We start from the raw sequence: 24,437 nt of genomic DNA on the forward strand, positions 1-24,437 counted from the left end.
CTGCGGGTTTGCGGGGCTGAGCAGAAGCGGGTGTTGCGAGGGAGCTGTTGCGCAGGAGAGAGTGTTGCGAGGCAGGAGGCGAGAGAGACTGAGGCGGAGGGGAAGGGACTGAGCGGGTGACTCAGGCTGAGCGGGTCAGCGAAGGAGGGGCGGGCTGGGAGGGGGCGGGCTGAGGCTGAGCGGGATATAGAGAGAGAGAGAGAGAGAGAGAGAGAGAGACTATGCTATCCACGCCTTGGGCAAGCCGCTCCAAACAACCTCCTATTACCTATGCCTCAAAGTCGCCTTGTACCTCTCAAATGAGTTTGCAAGGTTCCTGTAGGAGAGAGTACCTCTCAAATGAGTTTGCAAGGTTCCTGTAGGAGAGAGAGAGGGAGAGAGTACCTCTCAAATGAGTTTGCAAGGTTCCTGTAGGAGCATGGCATAAAGCAGCAATATTCATGCAGTCATGCCCCACAGCAAAATGGACTTGCAGAAAGAAAAAACAGGCATATTGGAGAGGTATTTCGGGCCATGCTAAATGAAAAAGATCTACCAGATTATTCTTGGACTGAAGCAGTTGCTACAGCAGTTTACATAATGAACAGGACTCCCACTCGAGCAATACATGGCATGATGCCAGAGGAGATCTATACTGGTAGGAAACCAGACATTTCTCATTTGAAAATCTTCGGTTGCATTGCCTATGTTCATGTGCCAGATGAGTTGAGGTCCAAGTTGGATCCAAAAGCTGAGAAGTGCGTCTTTATTGGTTATTCTCTGCAACAGAAAGGGTATAGATGCTATAACCCTTCTACTCGTAAGTTTACAGTGAGCAGAGATGTTGTTTTTTATGAGATGAGCAGCTGGTATAAACCAGTAAATGTGATGATTGATGTAGATGCACAAAATGGTAATGCTGCACAGAATTCACAGCAGCAATCACAAAATATCAGTGGACCTGCAGTATCCTCTAGCAGTGGTTCACATACTTCGCCATGGACAGGCAGATTGAGATCAAGAGAATCTCCTCAAAGCAATGCAGATAGTGGTACGCAAGTATCACAAAAAGGAAAAGAGAAGGTACAAAAGTCCATGTTTGATGTGAATGCAGGTGACTCTTATGTGGATGGTGAATCCAGTGGCTCAGAACAGAGCATTGATGATGAGTTGGGTATTCCTTCTGTTGTTACACCTGGAGTAAGGAAGACCAGGGATGTTTTGAGAGCACCTGGAAGGGAGCCTATTTTGCACAGGTCTACCACAGCTAGGTATCCTGTGGATAGGCTGAAATATGATGGATTTACAGCCATTCACTATGCCTATATGGTCAAAGTGATACAGGAACCAGAACCCACTTCTTTTGAACAAGCCATGGGAAATGAAAAATGGGAGAAAGCCATGGATGAAGAAATGGATGCCTTGGAAGCAAATGCTACATGGGAATTGGTGCCTTTGCCTAAAGACAAGAATGCAATTGGTTGTAAGTGGGTTTATAAGATCAAGCACGATGCAGATGGTTCTGTGAACAGATACAAGGCAAGATTAGTTGTCAATGGGTATGCACAGACATACGGAATTGATTATGAAGAAACATTCAGTCCGGTTGCAAGGATGGCAACTGTAAGAGCAGTCATTGCTGTGGCTGCATCAAAGGGATGGTCTTTACATCAGATGGATGTAAAGAATGCCTTCTTGCATGGTGATTTGCAAGAAGAGGTCTTTATGGAGCAGCCACCAAGTTATGTTCATGCTATTCATCCTGAGTTTGTTTGCAGGTTGAAGAAAGCCTTGTATGGCTTGAAGCAAGCACCTAGAGCATGGTCTGACAAGATAGGACAGTATCTTGTCACTATTGGCTTTCAGATTTTCAAGATAGATTTCTCACTCTATGTGAGAAAAACAGAGAAAGGTATTATGCTGCTTGTCATTTATGTTGATGATTTGATCATCACAGGTGATAGTGATGAAGATATCCTTCATGTGAAAATGCTATTGAAGTAGAAGTTTGAGATGAAGGATTTGGGAGAGCTGCGTTATTTCTTAGGCATTGAGGTGATTAGATCACCAAGTGGGATGCAGCTCTTGCAGAGGCAGTATGGATTGGACATGCTGTCCAAATATGGAATGACAGGCTGTAAGCCTATTTCAGTTCCTTTGGAGCAGAATGTGAAGCTGAGCACAGATGCAGATGAGCTTCTGGAAGACCCTACTATGTACAGACGCATAGTAGGAAGTTTGATTTATATGACAAGCTATGCTGTTGGATTGGTAAGTCAGTTTATGCAGGCTCCAAGGAAACCGCATTTGGATGCGGCTAGACGCATACTCAGGTATGTAAAGTCCACATTGCAGTATGGACTATTTTATGAGGATGGGGTTCAGATATTTATATGACAAGCTATGCTATTGGATTGGTAAGTCAGTTTATGCAGGCTCCAAGGAAACCGCATTTGGATGCGGCTAGATGCATACTCAGGTATGTAAAGTCCACATTGCAGTATGGACTATTTTATGAGGCTGGGGTTCAGATACAGTTGCATGGATACACTGATGCTGATTGGGTTGGTAGTACTTCTGATAGACGATCTACCAGTGGATATGTGTTCTCTTTTGGGAGTGTTGCAGTCACCTGGAGCAGCAAGAAACAGCCTACAGTTGCCTTGTCGAGCACAGAGGCTGAGTACAGGGGTGCAGCAATGGCTGCATGTGAGGTAGCTTGGTTGCATAAGCTACTTTATGATATGCATCAGTCTACAGATGGGCCAGTTGTCATTTATTGTGACAACATGAGCAGTATACACTTGGCAAATAACCCAGTCTATCATGCTAGGACAAAGCACATTGAGGTTCATTATCACTATGTGCGGGAGAAGGTTTTACTAGGTCTTATTGATCTAGTTTATGTCAGCACAGAGGATCAGGTCGCTGACATATTCACGAAGGCATTGGGCGCAGAGAAGCTGCGCAAGTTCAGAGACCTGCTTGGTGTGCAAGAATTGGGATTGAGCTCGAGGGGGAGTGTTGAGATATCGAGCTCCACTCGTGATATGCCAGGGTGACCGTTGTGTATTTATGTCACCGACTTGTTAGCTGCAGATGCGGTTGGTACACCACCCACGAATAATAGCTGGATGATAGCTATCCTTATCTACTCTAGTTCGTGGCTCAGTTAGTATGCCACCTTAGTTAGTTGAGTTTGGTTTTGAGACCCACATATAGGATTCTTTTATTTCTTTGTACTAGAGTTCTTTTGGCTTACACAACTAAGAAGAGGAAAACTATTTTCGGCCTCCACCTGTGTGTGTATTCTCCCATTGTGTATGTGAGAAAGCCGCAAGTGAGACTCCTTCCCTCTCTCCCACTATCTTCACAAAAGGTGGCTCCAATGGAATGTAGCAATCGATGGTACACCTGAGGAAGGCTTGGAAATCTGATGAAGAGTGACATCGTCCGGCTGTCCTCCTCGACAGGTTGAAACCCCAATTAAAAAGGGGTAAAAAAAATCCTCTTGGAGCTCAATGCTAACGGGCTAGCCTGAAGCTGTGTACATGCTCCCTCCGAGGAGAAAAAAAAATCTGGAAGAAACCTCACCCAAGCAGACGAACATCTGTGAAGTGTCCTACGAGGTCTTCAGGTAGAGCGGCGAGCATCCAGTCCCTGGCATGTAACCTAGAAGGGTGGAACCCATGGATGTGAGCAAAGAGCGATGTCGAGCTCTCCTACTCAATATCTTTTATGAGCTGCTGTAACTCGTCTTTTGAGAAAGTGATGGTTTTCGTGGCCGATGGAAGCAGGCAAGGATTGGCTGAAAGCTGGGCCATCGTCAATCAAGGTGTGAAGGCCGACTCGAACACGAAAATCTGTGTCCGATCAAAAATGCTGCTAGAAATGGCTAGGAAGAGGAGGAAGGAGGATAGAAAGAAGAAGGAAGAGTAGGGGGGGGAGTTGAGGGAGGGGAGAGTGAGGGGTAAGGAAGAAGGGGGCAGTAGGGAGGGAGAGCATGAGGGCTAAGGGGAGAAGAGGGCAGCGGAGAGGGAGAGGGTGAGGGTGAGGGCTAAGGGGAGAAGGGGGGCAGCAGGGAGGGAGAGGGAGAGGGTGTTAGGAGTGTTGGAATATGAAGCCAAAGTGAGTCTTAAATGAGTGTTCTAGGTGGTCTAGGTGTGGTTTTATAGTCTAGTGAGTCCTAGACTTGCCACGTGTCATATTGAGAGATATCCCATAGACATTGTGACTTTCTAGAGTCTAGTGGCACACTATATAGTGTTGTACTTGTCTATTGTCTATCACATCAGTCAACATCAAGCTCTTTGGTATCATGTGAGTACTTGTCTATTGCTTTCATTTTCTTTCCATTTCATTTTCATTATGCTTGTTATTATTCCTTTCCATTCCTAATGTTAGCTTGCTTCTCTCCCTACCACTATGATCTTTCATGTGGTATCAAAGCCATATTCCTAGCCCTGCTTTCTCTTTCCATTTTCCTTCCAAAATGTTGAGATGAGGGAGGCCAACGAAGCTACTCTATCTCATCCTCCTTGGAAGGCTGCCCTCTTCTCTCCTTCCTTCAGCTCTCTTCTCCACGCCATTATCTGCCACCTCTCTTCTCCTTCCTTCGGCTACATCTTTCTGTGACCTGCGGACGATGTGACGCTTCTATCCGGAGCTAGAAGTAGAATCACGACTTTGCATCTTCAGTAAAGTTGTAGAGGACCTTGAGTACTACAAATTTTGTTTTTACATCATTCCAATACAAGTTCTCTATGAAAAGTTATAGCCCTTGTAAGAAGTCACGAAATTTGTTTCTGCGCGTGGATTTTGTTTTGGAGCTCAATGATTTGACAGCCCAAGCATGATGCAGCTAGCTCAACGTGGAGTTGTCCATCCTCTTCATCGTTGACCTCTAATCAAGCCCAACATTTGCTCCTTCTGCCTGACATTCTCTTGGTGTTGTTGCCCACAAGTTGGTGCCCGTATTCTGTCTGTCATTCTCTTGGCCCATGAAGAACTTATCAAGGTGATCTTTCCATAGTTACACTTACATTTCTACTCTTTTCCAGCCATGGAGTCTTCCAAATCAACCACCATTTCATTCGAGAAGTTTAATGGTAAGAATTTCCCTACATGGCAAACAAAGATGCGTCTTGTACTTATGAAAGATTGAGTGTGGAATGTGCGTGGCAAGGAGAAAAAGCCACAATCAGATGAAAAGAAAATTGCACACTGGGAGAATCTCAATGACAAAGCTCTTTCTCTCATTGGTTTGGGGTTGGGTGATGACGTTATTCATCATTTTGATTTTGATTCCACTACTCAGGACTTATGGGATAAGTTTGAAGAATTGTTTGGCAACAAAATCATCAATTCGAAGGTATTCATGAGACAAGAATTCTTCAAGCTGCAAATGAAGCATGAAGACTCTCTTCTTGCTCACTTGAATCATATGGAATCCCTTGTCACTCAACTTGTTAGTCTGATGGCCCTTGTAGGAGAAGATGATCAAGTTGCTGTGCTCCTCTCGAGCATTGAGGTAAATTCTAAGTATCGGGAGATTATACCAGCATTGCGTGTGACACAAATGGGTTATCAAAGGAAATGGAAAGAAAATGAAAATGAAAAGAAAATGAAAGCAATGGACAAGTACTCACATGATACCAAAGAGCTTGATGTTGACTGATATGATAGACACTAGACTAGTACAACACTATATAGTGTGACACGAGACTCTAGAAAGCCATAGTGTATATGGGATAACTCCCAATATGACACATGGCATTTCTAGGACTCACTAGACTATAAAACACATCTAGAACACTAATTTTAGACTCACTTTGGCTTCATATTCCAACACCCCCCTATGAAGGCAAGGTGAGAGACTACTGCAATGGTACCAAGAACAGAACATGACAATGACAGTCATCAAACTGTGCACCCTATGTAACTCAGAGGCTAAAGTCTGAGCGTGTTCAGAGGTTGATCCAAGCACTCTCATGGCTTGAGACTCAACATGCTCAGAGGCTCACGTTATAGCATGGCTACATGACCAGCTCATAGGTCTAGGAATACATCAACATCCTAGAACTCGGCTAGGCCTGATAACGAGACCTATCAAATCCAATACATATGGCTCCCACAGTACATCCCCCCTTGGCTTCACAATAGGACATGTTAGGAAGCCACACACCAAAATAGGAAAACTAATACAACCATCCAAGGTAGAGGACCTTTAGACTCAATGAAAACCAAACACTCAATACATATCATTTTAGGGGGACTACCCAGGGCAGAAGACCCCAAAATACATCAAGTTGTAGGAATAATAGATCAGAAACAAAAGTCCTGATAATCAGGTACATAGACCTCTGAATAGAGAGAGAGAGATCTCTGATGTCGGCAATGTAAGAGATTACAAAGATATGGTGTTGTAGGCATAAAGTCAACCTTATGGTTGACCAATAGTACTTGGGTACTATATATACCAAGTACTTGTATTGTTTCATTCGAGCATTTCTATTGGAGCTTTCTTGTGTGTGCACTCTTGCTCACTTGTGTTCACAACCCTTCAAGGATGCTCAGCATAATCCGGTATGGCAGAAAGCTATGGAAGCTAAGATTAAATGCATTGAGGAGAATGCCACATGGGACTTGGTTGATGCGCCTATTGGGAAAAATGTGGTTGGCATGAAATTGATTTACAAGGTGAAATACCATTCAGATGGCACAGTTGAGAAATACAAAGCTCGTTTGGAAGCCAAGGGGTATGCACAAGAGGAGGGGATAGATTATGAGGAGACTTCTCCTCCAGTGGCCAAGATGACCACCATTCTGTCTGTCATCTCTCTTGCTGCGTTTTATGGTTGGTCAGTGTACCAGATGGATGTGAAGACTGCTTTCCTCAATGGAGATCTTAAAGAGAAGGTCTATGTACATCAACCCCAAGGTTTTGAGATGAAGGGACAAGAGCACAAGGTATGCAAGCTCAGGAAGGCTCTACTGAGTTATATATTATTGTACGTGAAAAAAGAATAACCTAATTAAACTAATCATAGCTACTAGAAAATAAAACAATTTCTACCACCGGGCTAGTTTAGGACAGTCACATAACTATTGTCTAACCTGAACACATGGCTCGGTGATCTATAACAATTAGGCAATAGCAATATATTATTGTTCATTTCTATATTTCTGTTCAACCACAATGTCAATCATGTAACTGCTGTTTGACCTGACCTAGCTCTATGATGTTCCGACAACCCATCTAGTTTAGAACAATCACAATTAAGTCTGAGCGAGCTTGATTTAGAAATTAATTGGGTATATGACTTGAACCAATGGAAAATTAACTAAATTTAACTACTACTAGGAAACACAACAATTTGAACCACTAGGTTGGTCATCAATTAGACAACATAAGTTACATCAGTTTTTGCTATCCCAGGGCTTCGTAAACACTCATATAGAGCCAAATCTGTATGTTCTGCAGAAAAAATCAGAATTGGTCATGTTGATACTATATGTGGATGACATCATACTCACTGGCAGTGATTTGCAGCAAATTACAGTAGTGCAGTCCGCTTTATGTCACAACTTTGACATGACAGATTTGGGCCTATTGCATTATTGTCTTGGCATTGAATTTTGGCAGACCCATGATAGGATTTCTATGTCATAGACAAAGTATTCGAAGGGGTTGTTGCAGACATTTAAAATGGAGAACTGTAAGCCGTGGCTACTCCATTGGAAAAGGGACTCGAGCTGAGTAAGCATGATGCTGCTGAAAAGTTTGATGGCACTTTGTACAGGCAGTTGGTTGGCAGTTTGATATATCTATGCTCCACATAGCCTAATATTGCCTACGCCATAGGGCTTTTGAGCCAGTTCATGCATTGTCCCATGATCACACATTGGAATGCAGCAGAGAGGGTTCTCAGATATGTCCATGGCACTCTCTCTCTTGGCTTGCATGATGCTTCAGATTGTGATCTAAAGCTAAGTGGTTTCACCGACTTGGATTGGTCAAGGGACATTTTGACGACAGATGGTCCACTACTGGCTGTTGCTTCTCATTGGGTGCAGCCTGTATCTCATGGCTCAATAAGAAGTAAGAGCGAGTCCATCTTTCCTCCAGTGAAGTAGAGTACAAAGCTGCAAATTCAGCCACTACGGAGTTAATGTGGTTAAGGAAGGTTTTGCATGACTTGCATCATGCACAGGATGGCAAAGCAAACTCTATCTTTTGTGACAGCCAGAGTTGCATTGCCATAGCCAACAAACCTGTCTTTCATGCTCGCATGAAACACATTGAAAATCATTATCATTATGTACGGGATTGTATTTCTGATGGTTTCATTGATCTCATCTATTGTCCATCTGAGGAAAATGTGGCAGATATCTTCACCAAAGCCCTGTCAATAGATCTTTTCTTACAACATCGACATGGCTTAGGGATCAGAGACATTCTCACAATGTCAAGGGGGGTTGTGAAGTGATTCACAATGACATTGTTTTCATGTACTCCCATAGGTTGCATATCCATCTGGATGAATTTGTGCAACCATGGTACTTTAGATACTACAGGGTACACCTAAGATGTTTCCAGGGTACTTTCAGCCATATCTTTGAGGGGGGATTTGTAAGAGATTACAAAGATATGGTGTTGTAGGCATAAAGTCTACCCTATGGTTGACCAATAGTACTTGGGTACTATATATACCAACAAGTACTTGTATTGTTTCATTTGAACATTTCTATTGGAGCTTTCTTATGAGAAACTCTTGCTCACTTGCGTTCACAACCTATCTCCACTTTGTTCCTACAGGCAATAAGAGCATGAGTCGGTGTCAAAGCATCACCTTCTTCTTCGTCTTCACTTGTTGTAGTCCCAACCAAGTTGACATGATCCTTGTGTTGTTGCTTGGCAAGCTTTTGGAAGCAACGATCCTGGGTGTGACCAAGCTTCCCACAGTGATTGCATTTGAAAGGCTTGAATTTGCCTTTGGATTTGCCCTTGGAGTAGAGTACAGTGCATCCGGAGTGTCTGCATACCGTCTGTCATGATCAATAAGCATAGCAACCATATCATGATAATCCATTTGTGTCACATGCAATGCTGGTATGATTTCCCGGTACTTAGAATTTTCCTCAATGCGTGAGAGGAGCACAGCAACTTGATCATCTTCCCCTACAGGGGCCGCCAGACTAGCAAGTTGAGTGATAAGGGATTCCATATGATTCAAGTGAGCAAGAAGAGAGTCTTCATGCTTCATTTGTATCTTGAAGAATTCATGTCTGAGGAATACCTTTGAATTGATGATTTTGTTGCCAAAACAAAATTTGTAGTACTCAAGATGCTCTACAACTTTGCTGAAGACACAAAGCTGTGATTCCGCTTCTAGCTCGGGATAGAAGCGTCACATCGTCCGCAGGTCACAGAAAGATATAGCCAAAGGAAGGAGAAGAAAGGTGGCAGATCATGGCGTGGAGAAGAGAGCTCAAGGAAGGAGAGAAGAGGGAAGCCTTCCAAGGAGGAGGAGGTAGAGTAGCTTCATTGGCCCCCCTCACCTCAACCTCTTGGAAGGGAAAGGGAAAGGAAAAGAGAGAGAAGAGCTAGGAACATGGCTCTGATACCACATGAAAGATCATAGTGGTAGGGAGAGAGGTGGGAATGGAAAGGAAAGATAACAAGCATAATGGAAATGAAATGGAAAGAAAATGAAAGCAATGGACAAGTACTCACATGATACCACAGAGCTTGATGTTGATTGATATGATAGACGATAGACAAGTACAACACTATATAGTGTGACACTAGACTCTAGAAAGCCATAATGTATATGGGATAGCTCCCAATATGACACGTGGCATGTCTAGGACTCATTAGACTATAAAACACACCTAGAACACTCATTTTAGACTCACTTTGGCTTCATATTCCGACAAATCCGAGTATATCCAAGGGGATCAATAAAACCTTTGTTAGAGATGCGTAGGCAATGGTCTCTGTAGAAGCCAAGCTTCACCGAGAGTTTACTCAGCTCAACCAAGTCTCAAATGTGTGTAACTGCAAGAGATCCTCGTGATACATAAGTGGCAATGCTCTCTTCCTCGTGGGAGCACTTCTTTTGCTGTAATTCTCATTTCCAGCCCTCCTTTGCTCGCATTTAAAGCCTTTCATTACTGTCCTTTTGGGCTACATCATTAGCCGTTGTTGCATTGGCTTTTTCCAATTTCTGCTTCATTTGCATCTTGGAAAGGCCTCGTGTTGCTTTGAAAGGCCTCGTGTTGCCTTTGGGGATTTTTCTTGCAACAAGTACACCTTGGGACAACAAAGTCTTTTGCAAAAATAAGCTTTGAAGCTTGGGCAGTTTTTTGGAACTTGATTCTGAGAGGTTGCCTTTCTCTCATTTGCGTCGCCTGTTGGTGCATTTCCCTTGTATTTCAGCACGATGTCTGGTGGCAAAGATGATTTGTTTGGGCTGATTGGGGCCGATGACAAGCTTGATGGCACCAATTACCCCATGTGGTCATACATGATGGGACATGTTTTGGTTGCCAAGAATCTATGGCATATTGTTTCATGTTCTGAGGCCAAGCCTACATGCACTGTTACTGTCTCTACACCTGCAGCCTCTGCCTTTTCAGGTGATGGGTCTTTAGGTGATGGTTCTACTGCTACAGCCAGGACTCCTGCACCTCCTACTCCAAGTGCTTTGCCTCCTTCATTATCCAAGTCTCCTATCTCATTGAAATTTTTGCAAATTTGCTCAAAGCATTTCAAGAGCAAATTCAGTGGGATAGTCATGATGCCAAAGCACATGCCTTGATTGCTCTTTCAGTGAAACGGGTTATTATCCCTCATAGTTGGTCTTGCAAGACAGCTAAGCAAACATGGGATTAGCTTGCATCCTTGTATCAGGTGCGGAATGAGTCGAGGGTTGCCTATCTCCACAGGCAGTTGAAAGATTTAAAGCTTGATAAGGGTGGTAACATGGATGCCTATCTCACTAATGTGAAGGATTTGAAAGAGCAATTGGCCAACATTGATGAGATTATGCCTGATCAGCTGGTTTCTAATACCCTTGATGGATTGCTTGATCCATATCAAGGCTTTGCTACTACATTGAGATTGGTTGCAGGGGGTGATGCCAATCATTTCTCATTTAACCAGATTGTTGCTCTTCTTCTTCAGGAGGAGCAAAGTCGTGTGAATCACAATGCTACTATGGCTAGTGATCAAGCATTTGTTGGCCATCATAAACACAAAGGTAAAGGCAAGGTTTCAGCTGGAAAGCCCTCTCATTCCCATGCTGATAATTCACATGGTGCCTCTTCTTCAAGGGATAACAAAAAAAAGAAGAGATGTAACTATTGCAGGAAAACTGGGCATGATATTTCTGAATGTAGGAAGCGCATCGCATTTGAAAAGAAAAAGAAAGAGTGTGGTCTTGCAGTATTTGGTTCTTCTAGTGCAGAAGATTGACATGAGTCCGCTAATTTTGCAAGAGTGTGGTCTTGCAGTATTTGGTTCTTCTAGTGCAGAAGATTGACATGAGTCCGCTAATTTTGCACAAGACCACCATTCGGAAAGATATTGGGGGCAAGTTGCTCTTACTTCTGCCTCTGGTGGTATTGTCACTCTAAAGCATGTGCTTTATGTTCCAGGCATTCGTAAGAACCTCATTTCTATTTCAGCCATTACTACATGTGGCTTTCAGGTTATTTTTTATGGTGTGAGGTGTGCAGTGTATGATGTTACGCATGCCTCTACCCTAGTTTTGACTGGCACATTGTCTAGCAGTCTATATAGACTCGATGCTTATGACAGATGTTCAGATGATGATGCTACATGATGCTACACTTGCCGATGCACATGCCTTTGCTATTAATTTCTACCATGACAGATACTCATTTGTGGCATGAGAGGTTTTGACACCTCATTTTAGAGCCCTGGTGAAGTTATATAAGGAAGATACGGTTGTGGATCTTTCCAAAATGCATATGCCTACCAAACATGTTTGTGAACCATGCTTACTTGGTAAGATGCACCGTGCTACGTTTCCCAAGGATGGGAGAGTTGGTGCTTCACGTAAGCTTTATCTGGTTCATAGTGATGTTTGTGGACTCATGAGGGTTGTAGCTCTTAGGGGATTCTACTATTTTGTTACTTTTATCAATGATTTCACTAGGTATACTTGGATTTTCGCATTGAAATCCAAGTCTGATGTTTCTTTCAAGCACTTTATTGCCTTGGTTGAGAATGAGAGTGGGCTGCACATTGCTCACATTAATACAGAGAGGGGGGGTGAATACATGTCGAAGGAGTTTGCTGTTTTTTTGGCTTCCCGTGGCATTAACCATCAATGCACGGTGCCTTATACTCCTCAACAGAATCCCGTGGCTGAGCGGAAGAATAGATCAACGATGACAATGGCCAGATGCATGTTGAAAGGCAAACATTTGCCTAAATAAGTTGTGGTTGGATGCGGTCATGTGTACAAATTACATCTTGAATAGATGTCCTACAAAGTCATTGTAGACTCTCACACCTTATGAGGCTTGGACGGGTCGTAAGCCTCGCATTTCCCACATGAGAACTTTTGGATGCTTAGCTTATGCTCATGTGCCTTCACAGAGACGCACTAAGTTGGATGATAAAGCTGTTAAATGCATATTTCTTGGGTATAGTTCAGAGAGCAGGGGCTATAAGCTATATCAGCCCCGCATGGGCAAGTGTTTTGTCAGTTGGGATGTTGTGTTTGATGAATCTTCCACTATGCCTTTGCTGGACTGTCAAAAGTAGCCCGTTGTTGATGCCCCAAACATATTTGACAGCTTGATGCCTTTGTTTCCATCCGATGCTCAGGATGATGTGTCATCTGAGGTTGTCCCTCTTCCATCTGTTGGTCATTTACAGCCACATGTGCATGCAGAAATTCAGCTTGATATGCCTATCATTGATCAGGATCATTTGCACCGGGCTCTTGACTAGGAAAGAGCAGAAATGTAGGAGCCTAAAAAGGTACCCCATTGGCTCCTTGACACATTAAAAGACAGCAAACAAGACACTCCTTTGCCAGCCCGTACGAGAGCAGGTGTCCGGAAAGAGCATGCTAGTTTTGTTGCTTATGCTTTGGTTACTACAGCATGCAATGAAAAGCCATTATGTCATCAAGATGCCTTTCAAAATGATTGTTGGATGAAGGTCATGCAAGCTTAATTGGATTCTATCCATCAGAATGACACTTGGGAGTTGTGTGATTTGCCTTATGGTAAGAATGCCATTGGAACTAAGTGGGTTTACAAGATCAAACGGAAAGCTGATGGTTTAGTGGACCATTACAAAGCCCGTCTTGTTGCTAAGGGCTATGCTCAACAGCATGGCATTGACTTTGAGGAGACTTTTGCTCCCACTTCCAGGATCACTACCATTCGCATTGTTATTGCCTTTGCTGCCCACTTTCATTCGCAGATACATCAGCTTGATATTAAGACAGCTTTCCTTCATGGGCATTTGCAGGAAGAGGTCTATGTTTCCCAACCTCCTAGCTTTGAGATTGAAGGTTCTGAAAGCAAGGTATGCCGCTTGAAAAAGGCCCTCTATGGATTGAAGCAAGCACCTTAGGCTTGGTATTCAAGAATTCATTTTCATTTTCTCACACTTGGCTTTCAGAATAGCCCTACAGAGGCTACCCTTTACATCTACAAGTGTAGGACAGATTTGCTGATTTTAGTCCTTTATGTAGATGACATGCTTGTAATTGGGACACATGCTCAGCAAATTGCAGATTTTAAAGTTGATTTGCAGTATGCATTTGCTATGTCTGATCTTGGTCTTCTGCACCACTATCTGGGCATTCAATTTGCTAGCAGTGAGGGGGGCATTTTAATGTCACAATTCAAGTACATTGGACAGATTTTGCAGCGTTTTCAGTTTGAGGATTGCAAGCCAGTATCCACACCATTAGAGACTGGTTTTCACTTCTCTTCTGAGGATGGCAGCGGTACATGTGATGTCACTCTTTATCAGCAGGCAGTTGGTTGTTTGATTTACCTATGCCATACGAGACCTGATCTATAGTATGTTGTCTCACAGTTGAGCAGGTATATGCACAGCCCATCTATGCACCATTGACATGCCCTGAAGCGTGTTTTCAGATATCTTAAAGGCACTCAGCATTTAGGCCTTCTTTATGGGGCTGATACTTCACTTGTCATGCATGGGTTCACTGATAGTGATTGGGCTGGTTGTTCTGACACTCGTATGTCACATAGTGGCAACTGTTTTATGCTTGGTACTTCATGTGTTTCTTGGTTCAGCAAGAAGCAAAGTATAGTTGCTACTTCTAGATGTGAAGCTGGAGCGGCTTTTACTGCTACAGTGGAGTGTGTTTGGCTTCGGAAGCTACTTACAGATCTTTGTGCATGTCAGACTGCTCCTACCATCATCTTCACTGATAGTCAAAGTGCTTTGGATGTCGCACGAAATCCAGTTTTCCATGCTCGCACAAACCACATTGAGGTTCGCTTTCACTATGTCAGAGAGCGATTATCAGCAGGTGATATTGAGTTGTCTTATGTTTTCACTGAAGACAACTTGGCATATCCTTTTACGAAGGTTCTACCTGGACCTAAGTTTGAGGCTTTTCGGGAAGCTTTAAACTTAGTACCTTTTGTAACTTGATCTGTTGTACTATGTATAGTCATAGGTTGCTATATCCTATCGGACAAACATGTGCAACCATGACACTAGATATTTAGGCATCCTGAGCCATGTCCAAGATACTTCAGCCCATACCATGGAGGGGGGTTTGTAGGCTATCTCATGGGCTATCCATAGATGCCACTTATACCTTGGTATGAGCCTTGTAGGCCTAGTTATAGTCAGTTAGGACTATTAGTATAGTTAGTTTATGTACCATCTAGATCAATTAGGACACTTAGTCCAGTTAGGGCAGTTAGCCCTAGGGTTTTGTTATGTCGGCTCTCCCTTGAGCCTCCACGCTTCAGTTTTGCAGGAATCTATTACAGCATCTCGTTTTTCTCCTTCTTGCTTCCATTGCTTCCTACACCCAACACATCTCTCTCTCTCTCTCTCTCTCTCTCTCTCTTTGTGGCCAGGTTCTGATGCAACCATGGGGCAGGTTGAGAGGGTAGAGGTTAAGATGGGAATGAAAGGCTCGGATGGAGAGGAAGGGGAGGAGGATAAGGTCAACCACCATACAATAAAGGGAAAACAAAGAGGATAAGATAGAGATGCTCGAGGAGAATTGGGAAGGGGGAGTTAGAACTCAACCCCTCCCCAACAAGATCTCCAAAATGTTATACGCCCATTGGCTAAGGCAACCTAAAATTATCAATGACTAAAAGGAAAGAACGCCAACTATGAAACAAGATAAGGCTCAAATGAAGGTCATATTCCCCAACGCAAACATCCCCTTCAAATACAAGTATGGCCATTTTCCAAAGCCTTCTCTACATCCTAGGATATGTGGGATAACTCCTCCTTTGCCACACGGAACTCTTCTACTTCATCCCCATGTAGGCCTCTCCTACTCCATTCTCCACAAGGCCTATATTAGTACCACAGGCTCCTTGTGACGATTGGAGCTTACTTTGAATTGGTCACTAGATCCTCTCCCTCCCTAGTTTGCCTTCTTTGGCCATTGAGGCAATTAGATTGGCTGGGCTTTCTATTAGGGTCGTTGTCTCTGACCCTAATATTTTCAATGACCGCATCACGCCTAGTGCCTGGATGGCTCTCTTTTTTGGCAGAGATTTGACAGGTAGGATCAATGTCCAATTTGCAGGATCTTTGGGCACTGTTTTGCTAGAGATTGCCCAAAGAAGAAGAAAATACATAAGAAGGCTTCCGGTGCGGCCCCTTCTCGTGCTCGACAGTGTCTACTTTTCAATGCCGCCTTCTCATCCAACACCAGCTACATGCCCCATTCTTCTACCCCGTAGTGGGTCCGAGTTAGAGGGGCTCCTCCACCACTTGCAGATCAAAAGAGGCCCTCACTCAAAGATCTGGGGAGGTCTTCACCCTCCCCGGACCACATTCGGCCTTCCAGATTTGGTCGTGACTATTGATGCTCTTGACACCTCTCAGGTTGCAGCTAGTGTTGCACCAGTTTGAGCCTTTGATAAAGAGGGACTCTCCAGAGGGTACTCCTGAAGCTAGCCCAAGATTTCAAGATAGCAGCCAGCATCCCAAATTATAACAATATCATTAGCCAACTCACTATCCAAGAGCTCCTCATCTTGTTTGAGTGGAAGTATTAGCCCAACAATTTCAGCCTGTGATTTCAAAAATCTGCTCATTGCTTCAGCAACAAATAAATACAAGAAGAAGGCAATAGGCTATCCCTGGCAAAGTGATCTAGAAATCTGAAATTTGATTTGTATAAGGAGTAGACCCCTCTAATCCATGCATTTGAGAATCCAAGGCATGCAAGGGTACCTTCCAAAAAACTCCAATCTACTTTGTCATATGCCTTTTCAAAATTCAACAGTAGAATGGCAAGGCGTCGGCCACTTTGCATAGCCCAAGTTGAAGCTTCCCAAAAAGAAAAAATATTATTAAAAATGCTTCTACCATGCACAAAGCCTGTTTGTGTATTGTGAATAAGATCCAAAAGAATGGGCAAAAAACACTGACTTATTTTATTGGCCAAAATCTTATGGAATGTTCCAAACAATAGTATGATAAAAATGACTTACACTTGCAAACTGGTTTAGCAATAATATGATAATAATAAATTTCACCAAACAGGGCTGCAAAATCTCATGTCTTCTGGTGTTAGCAATAGTATGATAAAAATCACTTACAAAATCTCATACTATTGCTAACATATATCCTTTTCTATCATGCTATTGCTAACACAGGAGACATGAGACTTATCGCCTCTCGATTTTAGCAATAGAATTGATAAAAATGACACCAAACATGGCTTCTGTAACTCGTGAAAGAATGACACTCCACCCTACAAATGAGAAGCCCATATCTATGAAACCTCCTCTGTGAGACCCTCCTTTGCATACAATGCATAAAGAATCCCGATACTAGTAGACCGACACCTCTCATGAGGCTAAGAAACTATAAGAACCACATGAAATGATCAGAGGTGGTAACCCTTGGTGAAATACATATTGATCCTCCTCTGTTGTGCCCAATCATCAAGATAGAATCTTTCTATCCTTGCATGGATGGTTGACCTGGGGAGCTAGAGTAAATGTGGCAAAATGTGAAAGGCATCACCTGTGCAAGCATCTCTTCCACTGTACTGAAAGAGAAAGACATTCTAAGCTGCTCTATCTAGACAATGAATGCCACCTTTCTCCCTCCGTTTTTGTCTGAAGGCAACTCCACCATCTTGAAGTCACCTCCAATAATACATGACTCTGTAATAGGGGCCCAAGAGAGAAGTCCATTTTAGAAAAAGATAGTTCCCTCTATTGTTGGGGACATAGAGGTTGAGAAGACCAACCTTATGTCCTCCAATGAACAAAATGATCCATTGTGCTCTAGAGGGAATAATGGTATTGCATCTGACCACAAGGGGAAGCAGATACTGAAATGCATGTTCCCCTCTTGGTGCCCAAAGTAGGAGACCAGAAAGTGACCAAATAGTAATTTACCTGACTTTGGGTAATCTGTGCTAAAGAAAAGGTATATCAATGGACCACCGGTAACACCTCAATGGAGCGGATTGCGAATCAACTGTCTACGATGGCGATGAGCCATATCACCGAGGCCCTGAATGTTTGTCTGTTGGGGGGTTCCAGTGAGCTCGTAGCTCAAGCCTCTATCTCTCCTCACACTCTCCTCTCGGGCAAGCTATATATATATAATCAACCTTAAAACCGAAACTCCTGGGAACTATGGGATGGGAGTGATACATGTGATGTCACTCTCTCTCACTTTCTCAGGAATGCCGAATGAATCCCCCCCACTCCTCCCCTCCTCCTTCATCCTCATACATGGTGCCTTGGTGGGTCCCTCCCCTTGCTAAGAATCTCCTTCCTTCCTCTATATTGGTTGTCCTTCTATCTCCGTTAGATGTTGTGCGGCTCAGTCTCTTAATGGCTTCGGCGACTTCCTGACTCGCCAACCTCTTCTAGTCAGTTCTGTGTAAGTACTCCATGTGCATCTGACTGCTCCATGTGTATCTGTCACAGTGGTCTTGTGTAGTCAATCGGACTACCTAATGGCGTCCTTTGCCACGAGCACCTGTTAATGCCCCTAATTGCTTCATGTGCGCCGTCTGACATGAGATCGCCTTTTGGTATGGTACTCCTTGGGTGAACATGTGGTCGACATATGGGTGACATGTGGTTGACATGTGGTCAATGCATGAGGACATATGGTCGACATGTGGTCAACACCATGTGGCTGGTTGAGAGTTTCTCTGCAACAATAATCTAGCTAACAATCCTCATCAGTGGAACAAAAAGTAGGCAGAACCCCTTTTCCAACCTAGTGGCAAAAACAAACCCCTTTGGTGTGGAAGGCCTTTCGGCTTATGTGCGAGCAAGAGAAGGGAAGTTCACAGGGGAGAGAGCCTAAGGAGACTCCTTATCGTCCACAAGAAATCCAATAACTACGTTTGCAAAGGTGGAGGGCACGAGAGGGAGCTAGAAGAGGAAGGGGCTAGAGGGAGGGAGGGAGAAAGCTAGGAGAGCACGACAGGGAGCTGCTCATGAGTGACTAAAATGACGCAGTTGATTGAAGGAACGGGAAGGATGTGGAAAGGCGGCAAGGGAGATAGAAGAAAGGAAGCATAACTTGAAATAGAAATGAAAGGAAATGGAAATGGAAAGGAATGCAAGAACCAAAGGAAATCACTTACATGACCAAAAAGATCCACTTGAGTTGATTTATGTGACAAGTGAAAGTACAACACTCATATAGAGTGGACACACACACTCCAAGTACCATATGTATATGGGATAACTCCCAAGCTGCCTCATGGTACTCTCTCACACAAAGACTCATGAACTAGTTCCTAGTACACACTAGAACACACACTTTGACTATGATTTCTCCAACATCTCCCCTCACTCTTGGTCTACATGTGAGTACTGTCATTTTTGTTTTGCTCTAGTCATTTCATTTCCATTTCATTATGTCTCCTTCTGAGTATCACTTCCTCTCTCCCTAGCCTACCCTCTCTCTCTCCCTCTCTCCACCATGTGCCTTCACCTATGCAGCTGCTTGAGAGAGATTTATAGTGTTGGAGAACCTGGGATACTTCATTTATTTTTCATGCTACTCCACTTGGGATGATGTGTCATTATAGACCACCCTCATGGTTGTTTATTCATATTGTAGAGGCCAGGGATAGATTTCTCACTGTCCCACCTCTGGTTTAATTAGTTTTGAATGGAATATATTACTTCTTACTGCAAACAGATGTTTGTGAAGGTTTTTTTCTGGTCCTATCACAAAGAATAAATGTAGGCTACCTATATTCCATCCATACACCAGAGTACAACCCTGGAAACACAGGAAGAAATGCTGATGGTCTGATACAACTCTTTCGGCATGACTTCTAATCTACAAACTACTGGACAATAATTAATATTACAATGTTCTGAGGTCGTGGATTGTAAAGTATAGCACTAGGCATGTCTGTTTGCTTTCTGATAGCTAGATTATAATCCTGAACTTATATGAGTCCTTCAGTAACAAACCCTTGTGTGCGACCATGGATGTAATTGCTGCATATAAGATGCTACCTTGACTTCCCTTTTAGCAATACTTTTAATGAGTTCTACTTCCCTTCACATATTGTACAAAATGCAAGGGGTATTTCCTGCTCTCTCTGGTACAAATTTTTTGACAGGTTGAGTCACGTTAAATCCCCAACATGAAATCGACGAGGCATGGCTGTTCTCTTTCTGATAGCTAGAGTATAATCATCAAGTTATATTGGTCCTTTTTTACACTGCTCTTTCTTGAACAAGAATGTGTTAGTCTACAACTCGATAATGATATTTATCACTACAGATCATGGCATGTAATTGCTGCACATAAGGTGCAACCTTGACTGCCCTTATTTGCAATATCTTTATGAACTCTACTTCCCTTCAGATATTTGTTCAAAAATGCAAGGGGTGTTTCCTGCTCTCTGCTGTACAAATCAGTCTACATCTCGAAAATGATAAATATCACCATGGATCATGGCATGTAATTGCTGCATATAAGATGCAACCTTGACTGCCCCTTTTAGCAATATTTTTATGATCTCTGCTTCCCTTCATATATTTTTTCAAAATTAAAGGGGTGTCTCCTGCTCTCTCTGGTACAGATCTTTTGACGGGTTGAGTCAGAGTCACATTAAAATCCCACATGAAAACTTTTATAGGAATTTGACTGCTAAATTCCCCTCTTGTCATCCTTTACTTTTAAAGAGTTTGTATTTCACATTTTTTTTGGCAAGTTTTTTTTGTGATTGAATCAGGGTAAAAGGTGTATATTGGAATTTTTAGTCATTTCACAAATGGAGTGTTTTTGGTTCTCAAAACAGACAGAGTCAGTCAGACGATTGTATTTTCTTCTCACGAGTAAGGAATCTGCTGCAAGTATTCCAAAGAATCTGGAGGCTCAAAGACGGTTAGAATTTTTTACAAATTCCCTGTTTATGAAGATGCCCAAGCCACCCACTGTCAGAGCAATGAAATCATTCAGGTACTTGTTTGTTGCTGTGCAAATGCTTTTGGCTGGTCCCTGTAAATCCATATAGTCTGAATATTATTGTCGGCCTTACAGTGTATACACTCCATACTTTAAAGAGACTGTACTATACAGCGAAGAGGATTTGAAGGAAGAGAATGAAGATGGAATTACGATGCTCTTTTATCTGCAGAAGATATACCCAGGTGCGAGCTGTATGGAAAAAAACTTATAAGATATGTTTCTTTGATGTAAGAAAAAGCAGAGCGATAATCCTATCCTCCACTCCCCAAAAAAAGGGGAAATAAGGAGGTAATTATACACTTCACCTATTGAAAGGAACAAGATACACTAGAGTTAGCACTGAACCTGAGGAAGACTATTTAACTTTGAGCTTTTGAAAATCATCCCAGAAATCCTTAAAAGTACAACTATTAAGCTACTCTTCAATAAAAACTATGTTGCAATACATCTGAAAATCCCCTCGAAGGTGTGAATATACTTGAAAGATTTTGGAATCTTGGTATTGCACCAAGCTCTTCTATTTACTTTCCAGCATAGTCTTGGATTGATGAGAAGTTTGCATCTTGGGACTCGATGAGTGACTTGCATCTTGTACTTCTGCTTTGAGATTGCTCTTGTGGGTTTTTTGTACTTAATAGATGTATTTTCTTAGAAAAATAAAATAAAATGAGTGACTTAAGCCAAGGGAAGCAGCACAAACTGCCCACACACAAAAGTAGTCTGAGGAGGACCAAGGAAGGGTTAAAACATAAAGTTAAAAGCTCTATTATTTGGAGGATGTAGTACTTCAATTTGATTCATCAAGAAATTAATGCCATAAAGAAGCCATCTCCACTTGAAGTATGAGAACAGATGAAAGCCTACAATACCAAAAGAAATGGAAGCAGCCTCCCACATGTAGTCAGCAATGAAGAGCTCAATAAACAGTGTTATGAAAGAAAAGAGGGGAGAATACCTGTTCATTCCATCATAACATGACGCATTTACACAAAATGTAAGGATTGTACCTCTCGACCACATTGTATGTAGGATAATATACGTGAATTTGACATTTCCATGGGAAATGAGGCTAATGTTGGATGGACAAAGGCAGTAGAGCCTAATCCGCCTTCACAGCCACCCTCATCCACATTTAAAACAACCGAAGACCACCACCAGAAGGTAAAAGGCATTCATTCAACATCATTGTCCCTACACCCCTCTATATTCAGCACACACACTGGCCACATTCCCCCGGAAGCCAGACAACCTCAAAAAAAACCCAGCGGACCACACAGCCCAACACAAGCTCCTACTGACTGAGCTCAAGCTCACAAAGCACTCAAATTCATAATGCATCCAATCCCACAATTCACATGATGTCTTACTTCATAACTTTTCAAGACATCAACCCACAATCAAGATCCCACAGCCAAGACTCGTAAGTCTTCATCAAGAACAGCAGCTCATAACTCTTTACATGATCACAACTACTCCACAGCATCTCCTTAAACACTGAGCTCTAGCATTCCATAAATCTCCCCAAAACTGCAGTCAGTGACCAAAGAGTGAGAGGGACTGGCTAGCTGATCGCCTCGATCATCTCTGCTCTTACACAACTATCATCTGTATCACTATCGATGAGCCATCTCAACAACCTTTTGCTAAGTCCCATCACTCGTACCTCTGCTGCACTAAATATTTCTTCCCCACCCTCAGTTTGATGCAAGCCAATCTTCAATATATATCCTTATATGCTCGTGAAGGTCACCCTCAAGCAAGAAAAGTCCCTTAAACAACTTCAAACATTGTTGCAACCATCCATGAAACTCTTTATCCCACACAATTTCATGAACTACAAATGTCTTTCCGTGTGCTCCCCTCAGCTATAGGTCTCTCTGCCATCTAAAGTCCTCCAGAGCTGCACAATAGAGTCGCCATCTCTGTCCAGATGCTTTTGACCAGCTTTCACAGTTTCACCACCCTTGTCACTCCTCTCTGTCTGCATGCAGTGAACACAACCTCACAGCTTTACTCTTCTGCTCACACTAGAGCACCCCCATCTTGTCTCAGCTCCGCGGCCTCGTGTAATGGCAACGCCTTCCCATCACATATGTAGCCTCCCTTTTTCAAGCTTCCATCGACCTTTACGAGCTCACGCACAGCCTTTCTTGCTCATGGAGCTTCCGTTATCTTCCTCAAGAGCCCTCCCTTTTCTGTTCATCGACCCATCTATTAGCCTGAGTCCATGACTGCTCCTTCCAAAAGCAATAGCCCACGGTCTTTTGTCGCCCAAGTTACTCCCCCGACTCACGATCTCTTCTCCAGCTGCAGTCCCAATCCCCAACTCAGTCTGGATCCTTCCCTTCAGTCAAAAGCCTCCCTCAGCCGGATTCCAGAGCCCCCTGTCGCTCAAGATACTCCCTGACCTCACGTACTTCCTGCGCCATCCTTCCCAGGCCATGTTCAAGCTCTCGACATTCGATCCAGGGGGATGGTGGATCATGCATAGCTGGCAATGGAGGGTTCAAAGTTTTTCTTTTGATCCAGGAAAAGGAAAGTAGATGCATAAAGTACAAACTCATTTTGTTTTTGATTCAGGTGGTTTGCTGATGTTTTTCTTTAGCTGCTGGACATGAATGTCACAGGAGAAGAGTGGGGTTGCTAAAGATGTGTGAAGATTTTTGAACACCCCAAACACAACTTGTACATGTGTACATGAGTCATGTTCCGTATTGTGGTGAAGTCATGGGAGCACTCATTGACTCAGTGTGGGCGTTATGGATGTGTGGTTATATGTGGCAATCAAGCTTTAGGCTTTGATGGAAGTGTATGTGCAAGGGAAATGATGAGCCCAAGGTGTAGGTGTACCAGACAATCCGGAGCATGGTATCAGAGTGTGATGGTGTTTTGTTGAGGAATGACATGTGTTCTTCATGGATGTGTGATAGTCTGTGGGGAACTGAGCATTAAATGCTTGTAAGGAGGTTATGTGCATTGGTATGCATAAGGTTGGAATATAGGCACTAATAGCCATGGTATAAAGTTCGGTGGAGAGTGGGAGAGTGGTGAAAAAGCAAAAGATGACGTGGCACATATAAAAAAAGTATCCATGCAAAGGTCGCTACGTGAAGACGAGGCGAGGAGCTTCTGGATGGCGAGGTGGCGAGATTGCAGAGGAGAGAGGAGCTGGTAGGAGTGAGCTTCTAGTGCAGAAGGGAAGGGTAGCAGATACGAAGCGGGAGAGACTCTTTTGTCTTGGGGAAAGTCATCGCTACTACTGCGCATTGGAGGACCTTGGAAGAGGCAAGAGCTCTATGAGCAACAAGAAGGAGAGCTCTAAAGGGGAGAGCTTCTGAAGTTGATTATGTCTGTACACATGCAGTACAATATGAGCTGTAGGCTAGAATTGGAAGAAGAACCTGAGGAGATAGTGATAGACGAAGAGACAGAGAGTGAGACAGAGGAAGAGAGCATCTCATCAGAGGAAGAGAGTCAGTTGTCTTCACTGTTGAAGGAACCGGGAGGCCAAGTCAAGTTTGGTTGAGCTCCAGAAAAGGAGCTTTCTTCTGGTGCTTTCCAACACGGGAGCAAACTCTTGTGAAGGAGAGATGCCCACTCCAAGCTAGCAGCCCAAATATCGGACGGAGACCCCCCTCTATACCCAAGCGAAGCCAATATCATTACCCCAATCCAGGGTGCCATCCTCGCAAATCCAAAAACCACTGGATTTATGCCAATTAATGTGTGCACCTGTAGCCGTGCAAAACAAATCCAAGGC

At 43.2% G+C, this 24,437-nt stretch overlaps 1 protein-coding gene across 1 annotated transcript in view; it reads left to right on the plus strand.

The window, feature by feature from the left end:
• The window catches only part of LOC147894679 (callose synthase 9-like), a 433,662-nt gene that overhangs the window by 302,545 nt on the left and 106,680 nt on the right, over positions 1-24,437 (plus strand). The window contains exons 26-27 of the mRNA XM_087384939.1: positions 20,508-20,668; positions 20,750-20,859. Of these exons, the coding sequence (XP_087241065.1) occupies positions 20,508-20,668; positions 20,750-20,859 (271 nt within the window). The remainder of the gene's footprint in view (positions 1-20,507; positions 20,669-20,749; positions 20,860-24,437) is intronic.

This window comes from Dipteris shenzhenensis, chromosome 14 (assembly GCF_047967505.1).
Source record: "Dipteris shenzhenensis isolate YYH24624 ecotype China chromosome 14, Dip_SZ_1.0, whole genome shotgun sequence".
NCBI lineage: Eukaryota > Viridiplantae > Streptophyta > Polypodiopsida > Gleicheniales > Dipteridaceae > Dipteris > Dipteris shenzhenensis.